Source organism: Asterias rubens, chromosome 15 (genome assembly GCF_902459465.1).
Source record: "Asterias rubens chromosome 15, eAstRub1.3, whole genome shotgun sequence".
NCBI classification, from domain to species: Eukaryota; Metazoa; Echinodermata; class Asteroidea; order Forcipulatida; family Asteriidae; genus Asterias; species Asterias rubens.
This window is the reverse complement of record NC_047076.1, coordinates 3,767,152-3,780,799: the sequence shown is the minus strand read 5'-3', so window position 1 is coordinate 3,780,799 and position 13,648 is coordinate 3,767,152. Positions and strand designations below refer to the sequence as shown.

General features: G+C 39.9%; 2 protein-coding genes across 2 annotated transcripts in view; one reads left to right on the top strand and one right to left on the bottom strand.

Annotated features, from left to right (window-relative positions):
* Positions 1 to 410, bottom strand: part of LOC117300214 (PDF receptor-like) — a 32,634-nt gene extending 32,224 nt beyond the window's left edge. Inside the window, exon 1 of the mRNA XM_033783942.1 lies at positions 406 to 410. Within this exon, the coding sequence (XP_033639833.1) occupies positions 406 to 410 (5 nt within the window). The remainder of the gene's footprint in view (positions 1 to 405) is intronic.
* A 608-nt stretch (positions 411 to 1,018) lies between these two features.
* LOC117300213 (GATA zinc finger domain-containing protein 16-like) lies at positions 1,019 to 2,048 on the top strand. The gene is made up of 2 exons (XM_033783941.1): positions 1,019 to 1,057; positions 1,671 to 2,048. Exons 1-2 carry the CDS (start codon positions 1,019 to 1,021, stop codon positions 2,046 to 2,048), a joined length of 417 nt encoding a protein of 138 aa, XP_033639832.1.
* The last annotated feature ends 11,600 nt before the right edge of the window (positions 2,049 to 13,648 follow it).

Below are 13,648 nucleotides of genomic sequence, written 5' to 3'. Positions count from 1 at the left end.
GAATCTTTCACCGGGTTTGGAATTCTCAACGACATTGGTTCATTTTGACAGCACTATGTTGGCTTTTTTTGACAAGTTAGTACGGAAGTGTATTGCCGCCACTTGAAAAAAAAATATCTCTCAATTATCGTACGGGCACGAGTACACAATACTTCCAAACTTAACGTGAACGTACACAATATGAGAAAGTTGTGTGTTCATGTTTCTGGTTCAAAAATATAATCTTAAAGGTACTGGACATCTTTGGTAATATCGTCAACGATCAATATTCTCACTTTGTGTATCCAAACACAATATGCATAAAATAACAATGCAAAGTTGCAGGATCATGATAGAAACAACATTAACCACTTTGCACTTAATTTGTGTGATTTCAGATGCCTGAAAGATGGAGCCGTGTCTCACCTCATTCTTATACTCCATTCCTCATCAGAAAGTAGGATTTTTGCTAACATCTTTCTTAGAAGAGTAATAAATAACGGTGTGTCCAGTGCCTTTAAAACGTTTTTGTCAAACAGATCTTTAAAAATGGTGCACTTGACTTGAGGTAGCCAACACATTGCCTAACACAGGTACGCTCCTTACTCATCAACAAGCATCAAAGCAGATCCACGAAGTTATCTTGCAGGTCACCAGGGAAATCATTTACACTATACACATACACACGACGACAGCAGCGCTCCAAGCCCTAACCCATAATCGTCATCATGTTGTTTATACGGAAGAAATCACACGCGCCAAGTCGGGCACGCGCGACATTGTGTGGCGGGGAAAAAAATACAAGAAATAAACTCTCATGTAGAGTTGTGAGCGCATGTCTATTCCGTCCAACATGATCCTGTCAAAAACGACTCATCATAAATATATCGTACTTGATCAATCAGACGTGAAAACTCTCGTGAATTGTCCCAGTGGAGCCTATAAACGTGTGTCCAAAGTCCGCACGGTCTTGAGGGGGGATCACCTGACAAGCGGAGCGCGTGTACGGCATTGGAGTTTGAATGAAGGGCCGCACGCGATGGGAGACATCTGTCGGTCCTTAAGTCCGATCGTCACTGTAATGTTTGAAGGCTTAAGGTCTATTTAGGGACAGACGTGCATGGCGTACTTCTTTAGAGCATTCTCAGTCAAAACTTTGCAAACAGGTGACCAAGATTCAATTTTAATAGGGTTGATGATCATTTTTGGCAGTTGGACTTGTCCGGGGTTTTACCTTCGGGATTACGGAGGGGCCGGCAGACTGTGCTAAGGCGTTTTTTTCTTCAAACAGGGCATTCCGATGGTACTTAGTAATTTCATAGTGGGGTCAAAAACAAACATGTGGTGAAGTTATACAAGCCGTTGCTGCCCAACCTTCCCAATCGCTTTCATTTATGAAATTCATTTTTAATAAAAGGTGGACATGATTCTGGGCCATTTGTTGATATTGTGTGCCGTGTGGTCCAATCATATTTTCTTCCCTGTTGGATGTGACGTTCGTTGGTACTTTAAGAACCGGTGTGTGAGCTTTCAAAACGGTAAGATCAAAAGTGACAAGTAAGGACAACAATGAAAACGACCACGACGACAACACTGACATTGAAGGTAAACGAGGCAATGGAGGCAAACACGACAAACCACTGCAGCAACGACAGTGAAAACAACCACGACAACCATAACAGTGGTGACAGGGAATAAAACACGACATCCACGAAAGCAATGACAACGACGACTGCGACAACAATAACTATGAAAGTGAAGACAAACTAGCAAATGAAGACAGCCACGAGAATCACTACAGCGATGACTGCAACACGAACGACGATATCAAGGACAGTAAAAAGAACCACGAAAATGAACGCGAACACGACAACCACGACAGCCACGACAGCGACGGCAGTGGCGACATCGACGACGACGACTACAAAAAAAACAACAACGGTAACAACGGCGACAACGACAACAGCAGCACCGACAACAACAACACCGACGATGATGACGGCAAAACAACGACGACTTCGGCGACAACGACGACGACAACAACACAATCATCAACAACCATAGCATGAGTACAGAAAAAGAATATTGTGTCCTCAAAGCAAAACAAAATAATACTCAAACGCTGGCTAAAACGCTTTAAAACACACTTGATATGATAACAATATTATTCATTATCCAAATGACCTCGACGTCAAAAGTAATTGAAACAACAAAATCCGCAGAAAGAATCAACAATTAAACATCGTCTTCACCATTCGTGAATACATCCTTTATTTATTAAAAAACACTGGGTGTTTCGCTTGCGGGAATCTTTAGACTCCTGATAAACCCATTAGGTTAATATTACCTCTTATTGGCGCGTGAAATCTAGCTAATTTGATCAAAGCGGATTGACAATAACTTCGAGCGGATTGCAAGGCTACTAAGCCTGCAATAAAAAAAAAAACTCAGTCTTTAAAGGGATGCGCTGTTTTACTTTTAGGAAGATCTAAAGTTCTAACAAACGTTTAAGTTAAAATAACTAAATAATTAAATAATCAGAACATACCAACAAAAAATGTCCATGTGATAGTGTTACTATATGGACGCTATTGTTTGGTATATGTGAAAAAAGGCTCACAATGGTAAAGTAACTTTATTATATACTTGCATTAATTCCATAATATTGTGTAAAACAATATTAGAATCATAAGAGATGTTAAAAGCATTCTCCGCAGCTTATTTTAATATGAGAATTGAACACATTTGTAAAAATTAAAAAATATATATATATAGTTAGTTTCATCATGATGCAACTTGCTCTCTAATCCTACCCTTTCATGTCTCCCTGCATTGTTGTCGAACAATACTTTTACCACTTTTATGGTCCAGTAACCCTTCCTTTCATTCTAAACATCCTTTGTCCTCGCCACTCCACTCCTATTGGTTCATAGCCACCAATATTGTTTCTGAAATAGGAACTTTGATTGGCTGTTATTTTCCCGCTTCTTTCTGGATCCTTTCCTTAATCCCTTTCCCCCTCTCTTTTTCTATAAATGGATATGTATTTGTTTGTACTTGTTTTATGCCTCTGAAGAAGGTCCGGATTGGATCGAAAGCTAAGGCCATCTACCCTATTCATTATATATATTCCCGGTCACCAGGATTTTCCTGTCTGCAACTCAACGGTTCCAACAGACCCTCCACAAGTCGTAGTAAGAAACTTTTATTTCTCTGTTGTTGTATCCCTTCGGGGTGATCCCCTTGAATTGCCTGTATTTTGTTTTTAATTGTCATAACCATATCCTTTTTATCTTTTCCCACTTCCCACCTGTTCTTCTCAGAACACTTTTAACATTTTTCCTTCCTCTACAGATTATTAATAAATCATTATTTTTCGCCCTATAGGATTGTAAATACAACTAAATAATTTTGTTGGCAGGTTTTTAACCTATTTGTTTTATAGGATTGTGTTTAACCCGCTTTTTTTCACAGGCTTGCGTTAACGTTTTCCTTTTCAGAGTTTTTGTTAACCTTTTCCTTTTCAGATTTGTACATAACGTATATTTTTCTGCAGGTTTTATAACCCTTTCTTTTACAGGACTATATTTACCGCTATTTTTTCACAGGTTTATATTAACGTTTTCCCTTTCAGGTTTGTACATAACTTTTCCTTTTCAGATTTTGTACATAACTTGATTTTTCAACAAGTTTGTGTTAACCCATTTTTTCTTTTCAGATTTGTACATAACGTATATATTTTTCTGCAGGTTTTATAACCCTTTCTTTTACAGGACTATATTTACCGCTATTTTTTTCACAGGTTTATATTAACGTTTTCCCTTTCAGGTTTGTACATAACTTTTCTTTTCAGATTTATACATAACGTATATATTTTTCTGCAGGTTTTATAACCCTTTCTTTTACAGGACTATATTTACCGTTATTTTTTCCACTAGTTTATATTAACGTTTTCCCTTTCAGGTTTGTACATAACTCTTCCTTTTCAGATTTTGTACTTACTTTGATTTTTCAACAAGTTTGTGTTAACCCATTTTTCTTTTCAGGTTTGTACATAATTTATTTTTTGCAGGTTTAACCCGTTCTTTTACAGGGTCTTGTTAACCCCATTTATTCGCAGGTTTATTTTACTTTTATCTTTCACGTCTGTTAATTAATAATCAATTTTGTACAGGATTTATAACCCGTTCTCTCCACAGGAATGATTTAAGATATTTCCCCTTGACTGTATTCCCCCATCTATTATGGCACTTGCTCCCGACACCAAGTGCATTTTCCGCAAGCTTCGTAAGCTTAAGGAAAAGAACACCCGTTACATGTCACATCTTGATAACTACCGTTTTTATCGTTTGTCCCGTATCATTCCCAAAGGCCTACAGATCAAGTGTACCCCTTCCTTTGGGGACCTTGACCCATCCTTTTTGAAGAAATGGAACAAGACACTCACTAATACGTCTTTCCGTTTGATCAAGTTGCTGGAAAATCAATGCCAACAATTCATTGATAATCAGTTACTTGAGATAACAAACACTGAGTCTCAACTCCAGGAGTCATGCTCTATTGAAGAGTTTGAACAGTTACAAGATACCATACTATGTAACGTCAAACACTTAAGGTCCACCCTAATGGACAAACAGAACAAGAAACGTATTAATGTCCTGGCTAACCATAAGAAACACACCCATAGACGTTTCCACAGTAAGAGAGCCACCATTGCTCCTCCTACTATTAGGTTGCCAGAGACCAATACTGTAGTTAACCTGTCTGACATGGTCCTTACTGACCCACAGGTTCAACTCCTCTCAAGGGGTCTTAAGTTTTGCCCCACACCCAGAGAGCCTAACCAACTTCTTTTCCAACAGGACATGGCCCAATTCAATCGTAGGTTACGCCTACGTGAATACTTTCATGTAGAGCCCTCCATGGATGACGAGTCATCTGTGGAGACCCAACCTATTCCCCGCAACCGCTTCAGGGAAAAGAGTACTTGGGTACCTCCTAAGAACCGAGATGTGTCTCTAGAGACATACATCAATTCGGTTAACTCCGAGGTTCTTAAGGCCCCCAGTACCCCTACTCCCAACAACCTCCCCCAAGTTGAGCGTCACGCCCTTACACAACTCCGCCAATCACCAGACATAGTGATTAAACGGGCTGACAAGGGGTCCGCAGTTGTAGTCATGAACACACATGACTACATTGCTGAGGGCCTTAGACAGCTCAGTAACACTGATCATTACATTGAATGTGCTTCTGATCCCACTGAATCTTTCTCCCAAGATATCAGCGACACCCTGGTTAAGATTTATAATGCCAATGATATTGAGAAAGATACATTTAACTATCTCCTCCCACATGACCCCCGTACAGCAAGGTTCTACCTTCTACCTAAGATACACAAGCCCAATAACCCGGGGAGACCTATTGTATCTGGGAATGGTAGCCCCACAGAGCGCATTTCTGAGTTTGTCGATAGCTTCCTCAAACCCTTAGTCTGCCGTATTCCTTCCTTCATCAAGGATACCAAAGACTTTCTCCACAAACTAGATGAGGTCAAGCACCAAATACCTGACTCTGCTATTTTGGTTACTTTTGATGTTTCATCACTGTATACTAACATACCCCATCATGAAGGCATGAGTGCATGTGTCTCTGCCCTCAATGCTAGTAATCAGTCCCGCCCCTCAGTGAGTCATATTAAGGAACTCATGAGCCACATTCTAATGAAGAACAATTTCACATTTTCTGACAGGCATTTTCTACAGGTACAGGGTACTGCCATGGGTACCAAAATGGCACCCTCATATGCTAACATATTCATGTCTCAGTTGGAGGACAGACTCCTGTCCTCCGCCCCCAACCGACCACTAGTTTGGTGGAGATTTATTGATGATATTTTCTCCATCTGGTGTGGTGACCAAGACAGCTTGGATGAGTTTATTGACCATATCAACTCATTTCACCCCACCATAAAGTTCACTACCGAACAATCTCTCACCAGTGTGAACTTTCTAGATGTGACAATAACCAAGTCTCCTAATGGCCTTGTCACAGATGTTTACAGTAAACCCACCGACACCCACCAGTACCTTCTCTCCAATAGCTGTCACCCTAGTCACTGTAAGAAGGCAATTGCCTACAGTCAGGCCTTACGTATCAGGCGTATCTGTTCCACAGATACCCTGTACAAGAGGCGCTCATCAGAGCTAAGGAAACACCTTGTATCTAGGGGACACAGCGAACGTAGGGTCCAACTTGCTATCAACAGGGCTCTCAACGTACCTCGTCATACTCTGTTGACTAACACGGGAGCTAAAAAAGCTCCTACCAATAGAGTTGCTTTGGTCACCACTTTCCACCCCAAACTACCCAAACTTCCCTCAATTCTCAATAATAACATGCCTATACTTCACTCCTCCAGCAGGTTACACTCAGCAATCACTGAGGTTCCCATGGTTGCATTCCGCCGCCCTAAGAACCTTGGTGACATACTAGTCAGGGCCAAACTTCCCCCAGGTACAGTCCAAACACAACCCCCGACAGATATACTGGGCTGTCACAAATGTACCCGTTCCAAATGCAAAACGTGTCTGCACATTAAGCCCTCCCTTTGGACTTAACATAAACACTGGTGTTAAATAACTTCTCATTACCCTCCACTTCACTTCTGCCTAAGAACTTATATGTTGTATATATTCTGTACATAAAGTATAAATTAACCTAGTTTAAAGTTGTTTTTATTAAATTCATCACTGTAACTATCTGATGTAAGTAACCCCCCCCCCTTTTTCCACAGGTCCCTCATACCTTTTTTTAAAAATCATCATACCTTTGATCTTGCTATTCTTATTAATTGACCATTGTTAGTTTCATCATGATGCAACTTGCTCTCTAATCCTACCCTTTCATGTCTCCCTGCATTGTTGTCGAACAATACTTTTACCACTTTTATGGTCCAGTAACCCTTCCTTTCATTCTAAACATCCTTTGTCCTCGCCACTCCACTCCTATTGGTTCATAGCCACCAATATTGTTTCTGAAATAGGAACTTTGATTGGCTGTTATTTTCCCGCTTCTTTCTGGATCCTTTCCTTAATCCCTTTCCCCCTCTCTTTTTCTATAAATGGATATGTATTTGTTTGTACTTGTTTTATGCCTCTGAAGAAGGTCCGGATTGGATCGAAAGCTAAGGCCATCTACCCTATTCATTATATATATATATATATGTATTTTTTTTTAAATGCACCTGTATGGTTACCCTTTTTCGCAGAGTGCAATACCCTTGTCATGTCTCAAAACGAATAATTTATTGGTTGCCATACAGCATCGCGTAATCCTCTGCAAGGGATCAAGACATTTGGATAAAGGGTTGGAGAAGATTTACACCATGATTCTGAAGCGATCTTATCAAGAAAGAATGGTGTCCGATTAATTTAGCATTGGTGGTTCGGCAACATCGAGGTTCAACAAACAGTTGTTACATTCCAATCAAACACAAATATGCTGTGACTGGGAAATTGAAACCTTCATACAGTTGATTATAGGAAAACAAATGTTTCCGTCCAGCCAGCTGCAAGATAATTGATGCAATGTCATCTCGAGAAAGGTGACCGTTTTCAAGCCTCCTTCAAGAGAGTCATTAACTCTCATGTAACAGAGCTTTCTTTCCATTGACTGCTTTGCCGGGTATATTAACATTTGTTCTTTTCATAATACATAATATTTCAAATTTTGGTTTTAACTTAAAAGCGTTGTTGTTGTTTGTAAGTTGTTTGTTCCTATTCGTACGTCTGTGCGGCACCATAATGTAGCCCGAGCCCTAAATGTAGGTCCGGGCTACATTTAGGTACATGTTTAAGGCTACATTTAGGTCCGGGCTACATCTAGGTACATGTTTGGGGCTACATTTAGGTCGGGCTACATTTAGGGCTCGGGCTACATTATGGTGCCGCACATACGTCATTTGTTTGTCCGTTTTGTCTTGTCTCTGTCTGTCCACAGGCTGGTTACTACAAGCCTCGTTTTGTTTTCGTTTTTCTTTTCTATGCAAGTTGCCAGACACACAAGGCCTGAAGGCCACTTCAAGGTGTGAGGTACAATTTTTTTTCCAGAGGCCGTTGCCACCTACTCCTAGGGCTGAAACAGGGTTACTCCTTTTACAGTCCATACAGATGTAGGCTTGGGTATCATCAATCCGAAGCCTTGCCGGTGTCGCATGCAATTATGTCCTCTATGCATATGCAATATAGTCCGCCGGACGGTTTTGCATATGCAATCGTGTCCGCCCGGACGCTGATGCATTATGCAATCGTGTCCGCCCGGACACACTTGCATATGCAACTGTGTCCGCCCCGTGCAAAACCGTACTTGGAGTAAATTAAACGCCCTTGGTCGACGAAACAAGTTCGCAATTTGTTTACAAGCTAAGTGTGCATGTCATGAATGACATGGGAAATGTTCGGCCGTTGGGTATTCGCTGCAATCATAAAATTAATACGTGAATATTCATGCTGAATATACGTGCAGTGCATGCACGCTCACATACATGTACAGTCTAAACATGTCCACCGGACGGTGTTTTGCATAGCCCCGGACACGATTGCACATGCAAAAGTGTCCGGAGCGGAGAGTATTGCATAGTGGTCACAATAGCATCTGACACCGGTATCAAATCAGCCTCCATACTGTTCCTTTTCTTTGACTGTACAAACCTTAAATCTGTTCGCTATTACATTACATATATATTGCATTATGTATTGCTGTGTTTTTGACAGTATGGATGTGAATTGAATTGAGTTGACAGGTATTTGTCGTAAATACAGCTCAGTCGACCGCGCGTAAACTAATATCCAGATTTATTATATCCGGGTAACGGTCAATGTCTTTTTTATGTTTGTGTAAAACCCCAAAGCAGGTCAACCTTCACTTGTACACCAGTTAAGGCTAATAATACATCCACTGGTCCTTAAAATAATCTGAGTAAGATATCTAGGGATTTGTTGGTAACTAAGTACTGGCTCCGATAAAGAGGGTATGATAAAAACACGTGCGCCCGGAGTCGGGGGCTAATTAGAAATCTGTTTCGAGAGAAATTCCAGGTGAGGGTTTGAATGACGGTATGTCGGTTGATGGGAGGGGACAGTTGTTCCGGGAGAACTGGTCGTCTAGTGTTTTTGAAGCTGTTCCGGTTTGAGCCGAGTCTCATGCGTGGTTTGTTTATTAAGTCGAAAGGCACGTGGGACGGTAACGGAACGCAATTGTTCTTGTCTGTAGTGTAGAATTCAATTTAAATTAAAAATACATATTTTGTTTCCAAACTTCCATGTCAAAATGTCGACATTAAATTGTACTGAGGAGTAAAGCAGAAAAAAAACACCAAGTAAACAGTGAGCAGGGTTATTGTATTAAATAAAGTATGGGCTGTTTTAATAAGCAGAAGCTTGTTAAATCAGCCAGACAAACAGACACACATGCAAACATACGGACAGACGTACATAAGACAGATCTTATATACACAAGATAGATCAGAGGAAATACGATTTAGAAACGCGAAAATTCCACTTTGAAAAGCACTACCAACGACAGTGGTAATGTTGATGTACAAACGGAACGCACGTTGGGACAACAGCCGTTGCATTTTGTGAATTGAGGGCCGACTTATACTTACACAGAGCCATACGATCGATTATAACCATGTATCCATTTTAACTGCTAGAGAAAGTTTGACGTCACAGAAAAAAAAAAAAACAACTACGGTGAAACTGACAACTCTGAATCTTGGCGCTTTGTGAAATCGGCCCCTTTCTTTTGTGGCATCACACTTAAGTTAGCAATATTAAAGGTGACCCGCAGCTAAGATCAATCTTTGCTCTAAGTGGAATCAAACACTGTGCTCGATTTTACAAAGCACGATGAGATGTCAATATCACCATAGTGGTTTGCATTGTGACATCACACAGTGCTTAGCAATTAAGATTGATACGCAGCTAAGATCGATCTTTAGCTCTTTGTGAAATCGGTCACTGGTAATTCAACTTGACCAAAATCATTGAGTGGAATGGCATTAAAGATCGTTTATAAACTGTTGGTTGGAAAAGTCAAAGGTGCATGAAGAATATTTTGTAAGTGTTTAGACGGAACACATCTTTGAAAAAATATATGTACCTTAAAAAAGGCACTGTATGTACACGTTGGGAGTTGTAAAAGACCAGTCTTCTCACTTGGTGTATCCCAACATACATGCAATAACAAACCTGTGAAAATTTGGGCTCAATTGGTCGTCGAAGTGGCAAGAGAATAATGAAAGAAAAATACCAATGTTGCATTCCTTGTGTGCTTTCATATGCATAACAAAGCTTTAAGTATTTTAACATTTGAGTGAGAAATTAACTCTAATATCTCAAATACTACGTAACTTCGAAGGGGACCGTTTCTAACTTTATACTTACTATCGACAGCTCTCCATTGATTGTTACAGAGTAAGGTTTTATGCTAACAGTGATTTTGAGTAATTACCAATAGTGTAATATACCTTTAAAGCCACCTTTATACTGGGCAAATTTCTTCCACAAAACCAGCAACATTGCATAAAGATTTAAACCCTGTTACGACTGGCACCCTATACCTACACTTTGCTTTACACTAAGACAGCTCTGTATACAATGGAACCCTATCGTGTAGAAAATTACAATCGAAATTCTGTTGCACAAACATGAGCATCTGATTGGCTCAATTTCCACACCTGTTTAAAAACTACTTTATTGATAAACAAAAATACACCCGAGATTATATCAATTACACTGCGAGTTTATGTAAATTAGTACAGACTCAATGCCAATTGAAAACACTTCGTTGGAGGAAGGACACAACAAACGAACAGAAATACCCGGCATAACCGTCTTTAAGAACGGGTATCCATTTCAGCCGCTTAATTCTATACACTTAAATACCGCGCTAGTATAGACCCCTTAGCTTATTTCAACTTATTATATACACCAACAAAAACCAACATCCTCGCAATTAAGCAATTCTCAACTTAAAAAATCCAAGTCGCGAAAGAAATAGAGGAAAACAGTTGGCCGTGGCCAAATCGATGATTCTCGATCCTCACATTTCTACAAAGTACCCAGGAAATGAAATGCTTTCAACCAATTAATCAAGCACAGAGCGTGGGTTCGAGTTTCAGCAGCCCCCGTAACCCGTCGCAGTATGTCCCCGTCCTTTTACGGAAAAATGTAAAACAACACCGCGTTCGTACGGCAAGGGACCATAAACTGTTGATAGAGACAACAGTTCGGCGAGGCGAGACACGGATCCAGTCAACTTTTTCTTTTTTCATTCTTTTAGCTCCCGAATGGGGCTTTTTGTTCTTTATTCTAGTCCAGACACGACACCATGATTACCGGTGCAAACCAGTATTAGCCCAAAGGCACTGGAATCAACCTTAAGATTGCATGACGTATTGTTTGTTAGGGAACACTTAAAAATATCACTTTGATCCTCACTTATCAATGATGAGTTTATTTTTCTGTTTTATTTCATTAGTGGTCGTAGAAGGTTTGGAAAATGAATCGAACTTGAAGTCTTGGCTGGCGCTGTTGCACAAAATACAGAAACTAATGAAGAGCTAAATTTAACAAATCTTTCACAGGAGCTTCGGTTTTTGTTGTTGTTGCTACTTTTGATTGTTTTTAATGGAAAAACCCGTAAGTGCAATTTCTGCAATTGGGTAAATACCGTGATTTAGAAATCTTGCTGTTTTCAATAAAATGCGAATTTCCCTACGTCTACAAAGTGATAGATATGCGTCATATAAGGTGTGTTCGACTGCAGGTGGTAGTTGGATCGTGGAAACAACAGACAACATCAAGTAACCACACCATTAACAAAGATGGCGTCTGTAGCGCCGACTCTGTCAGGGAGAATGAACGAGAAAGTGTAGATTCGTGGATAGAATGTACGAGCCGAAAGCGAGTACATTGTATCCACGAATATACACTTAAAGGAACACGTTGCCTTGGATCGGTCGAGTTGGTCTTTGAAAACTGTTCTGTAACCGTTTGTTATAAAATGGACATGGGTAGAAAGATGTTGTAAAAGTAGGATACAATGATCTACACAAATATGCCTCGAAATTGCGTGGTTTTCTTTTAACCTCGTTTTTGTAGACCAACTCGTCCGATCCAAGGCAACCTGTTCCTTTAAGAGTCTATTCTCTGACTTCATGAACGATTTTCCCAAAACGCTGTACTTTTTCAAACGACATTTATTAACTATTCTATTTGCAAGTATAAGTTCTTATACAAAAATTAATTTAAAAACTGCTGTGTGTACCAACTATGATTTCTTATTCATTACCTTATGGAGACCGAGAACAAAACAGAAAAGGGAACAGAAAACGGACTCCATAGGGGGAATTCTAAAGACTGGTGTGCTCAACAAGGCATTTAGTTTACAAAGTCTATACGGGAGTTTCTCAACTTTCAAAGAAATTCTCCACAGGGATGGAAAATTTAACGAGTATGCGTTTAACATCTGCCATGTTGTTCTGGAAGATGTGGCGGTGGTTAAATCCACAGACTGATCTTTGTTTGGCTGAAAGTTCCGGGGTGGAGTGATTTTAAAGATCAAGCAAAAAAACCTGCTGCAAACATTGGTGTATAGGATTACACATCTGAGAGTTGAAAGATAAACATGGACGTGCGTTCTATAAAACTGTCCCTAGTGATGGGGGCTGCTAAAAAACAAACAGTGATTTTGTTTTCCTCTCAAAGTACGACGAATAAAGATGACTGCAGTGCAGTCAAAGTGATCTTTGACTCGATTAAACTCGAATCAAAAGTGAGGGACTCCTGCTATGAATTTACACTCAATAATTTGTTGACTGTGAGCGTGCCGACTTCTTGGTTTTTCTTTTTATCAAAAAGGGGTCGGCAATGAATTCAATCTTGTAGAACGAGAGTAAATGTGTACAGAAGTGGGTTAGCAATCTGGTTTGAAGGGGGGGGGGGGGGTGGCGACATTTTTGATCGGGACAAAAAAAAGAAGATCTTTGGTAAAGTGACAAAGCAAAAAAAAGTGAACTTCTAACTGACTTGGGAAGTTTGGGGTGATCAATGGGTACTGATATTAATACAATTTGCATCGCTGTTTTTTTTTTATAGCCATTTTACTTTAACGGCACTGACGGACACCTTTGGAAATTGTCAAAGAGCCAGTAATCTCACTTGGTGTATCCCAACATTAGTATGTATAAAATAACAAATCTAGGACAAATTGGAGTCAATCGGTCATCGAAAGTGCAGGCGAATAATATGAAAGTAAAAACACCTTTGCTGCACAAAATAGTGTGCTTTTAGATAAATAATACAATGTTTCATGCCTGAAGTATTTTATTAATTGTGTGCGATATTTTTCAAAAACTATGTTAGTTCAGAGGGAGCCGTTTCTCACAATGTTTTATGCCCAGTGCCTTTAAGCGCTTCGGAACAAGCAAAATAAATATTACCACCGGATCAAATCGATTGCAAACACGCAGGCTTATCCCCATTCCTTGGACAAATTGTTAGTACACTCGTAAAAACAAAAAAACCCACATCTACACCAAGGGATTTGCTAAAATACATCTTCAAAAATCGACCCGTTTGCCCCCCCCCCCCTTAAATACGAT

Excerpts from the sequence above, each read along its gene's own strand:
- LOC117300213 (XM_033783941.1), top strand. The coding sequence starts at position 1,019 with ATGGGAGACATCTGTCGGTCCTTAAGTCCGATCGTCACT. Across the intron at positions 1,058-1,670 it reads CCTTAAGTCCGATCGTCACT|GGAATAAAACACGACATCCA; the intron begins GTAATGTTTGAA and ends CAGTGGTGACAG.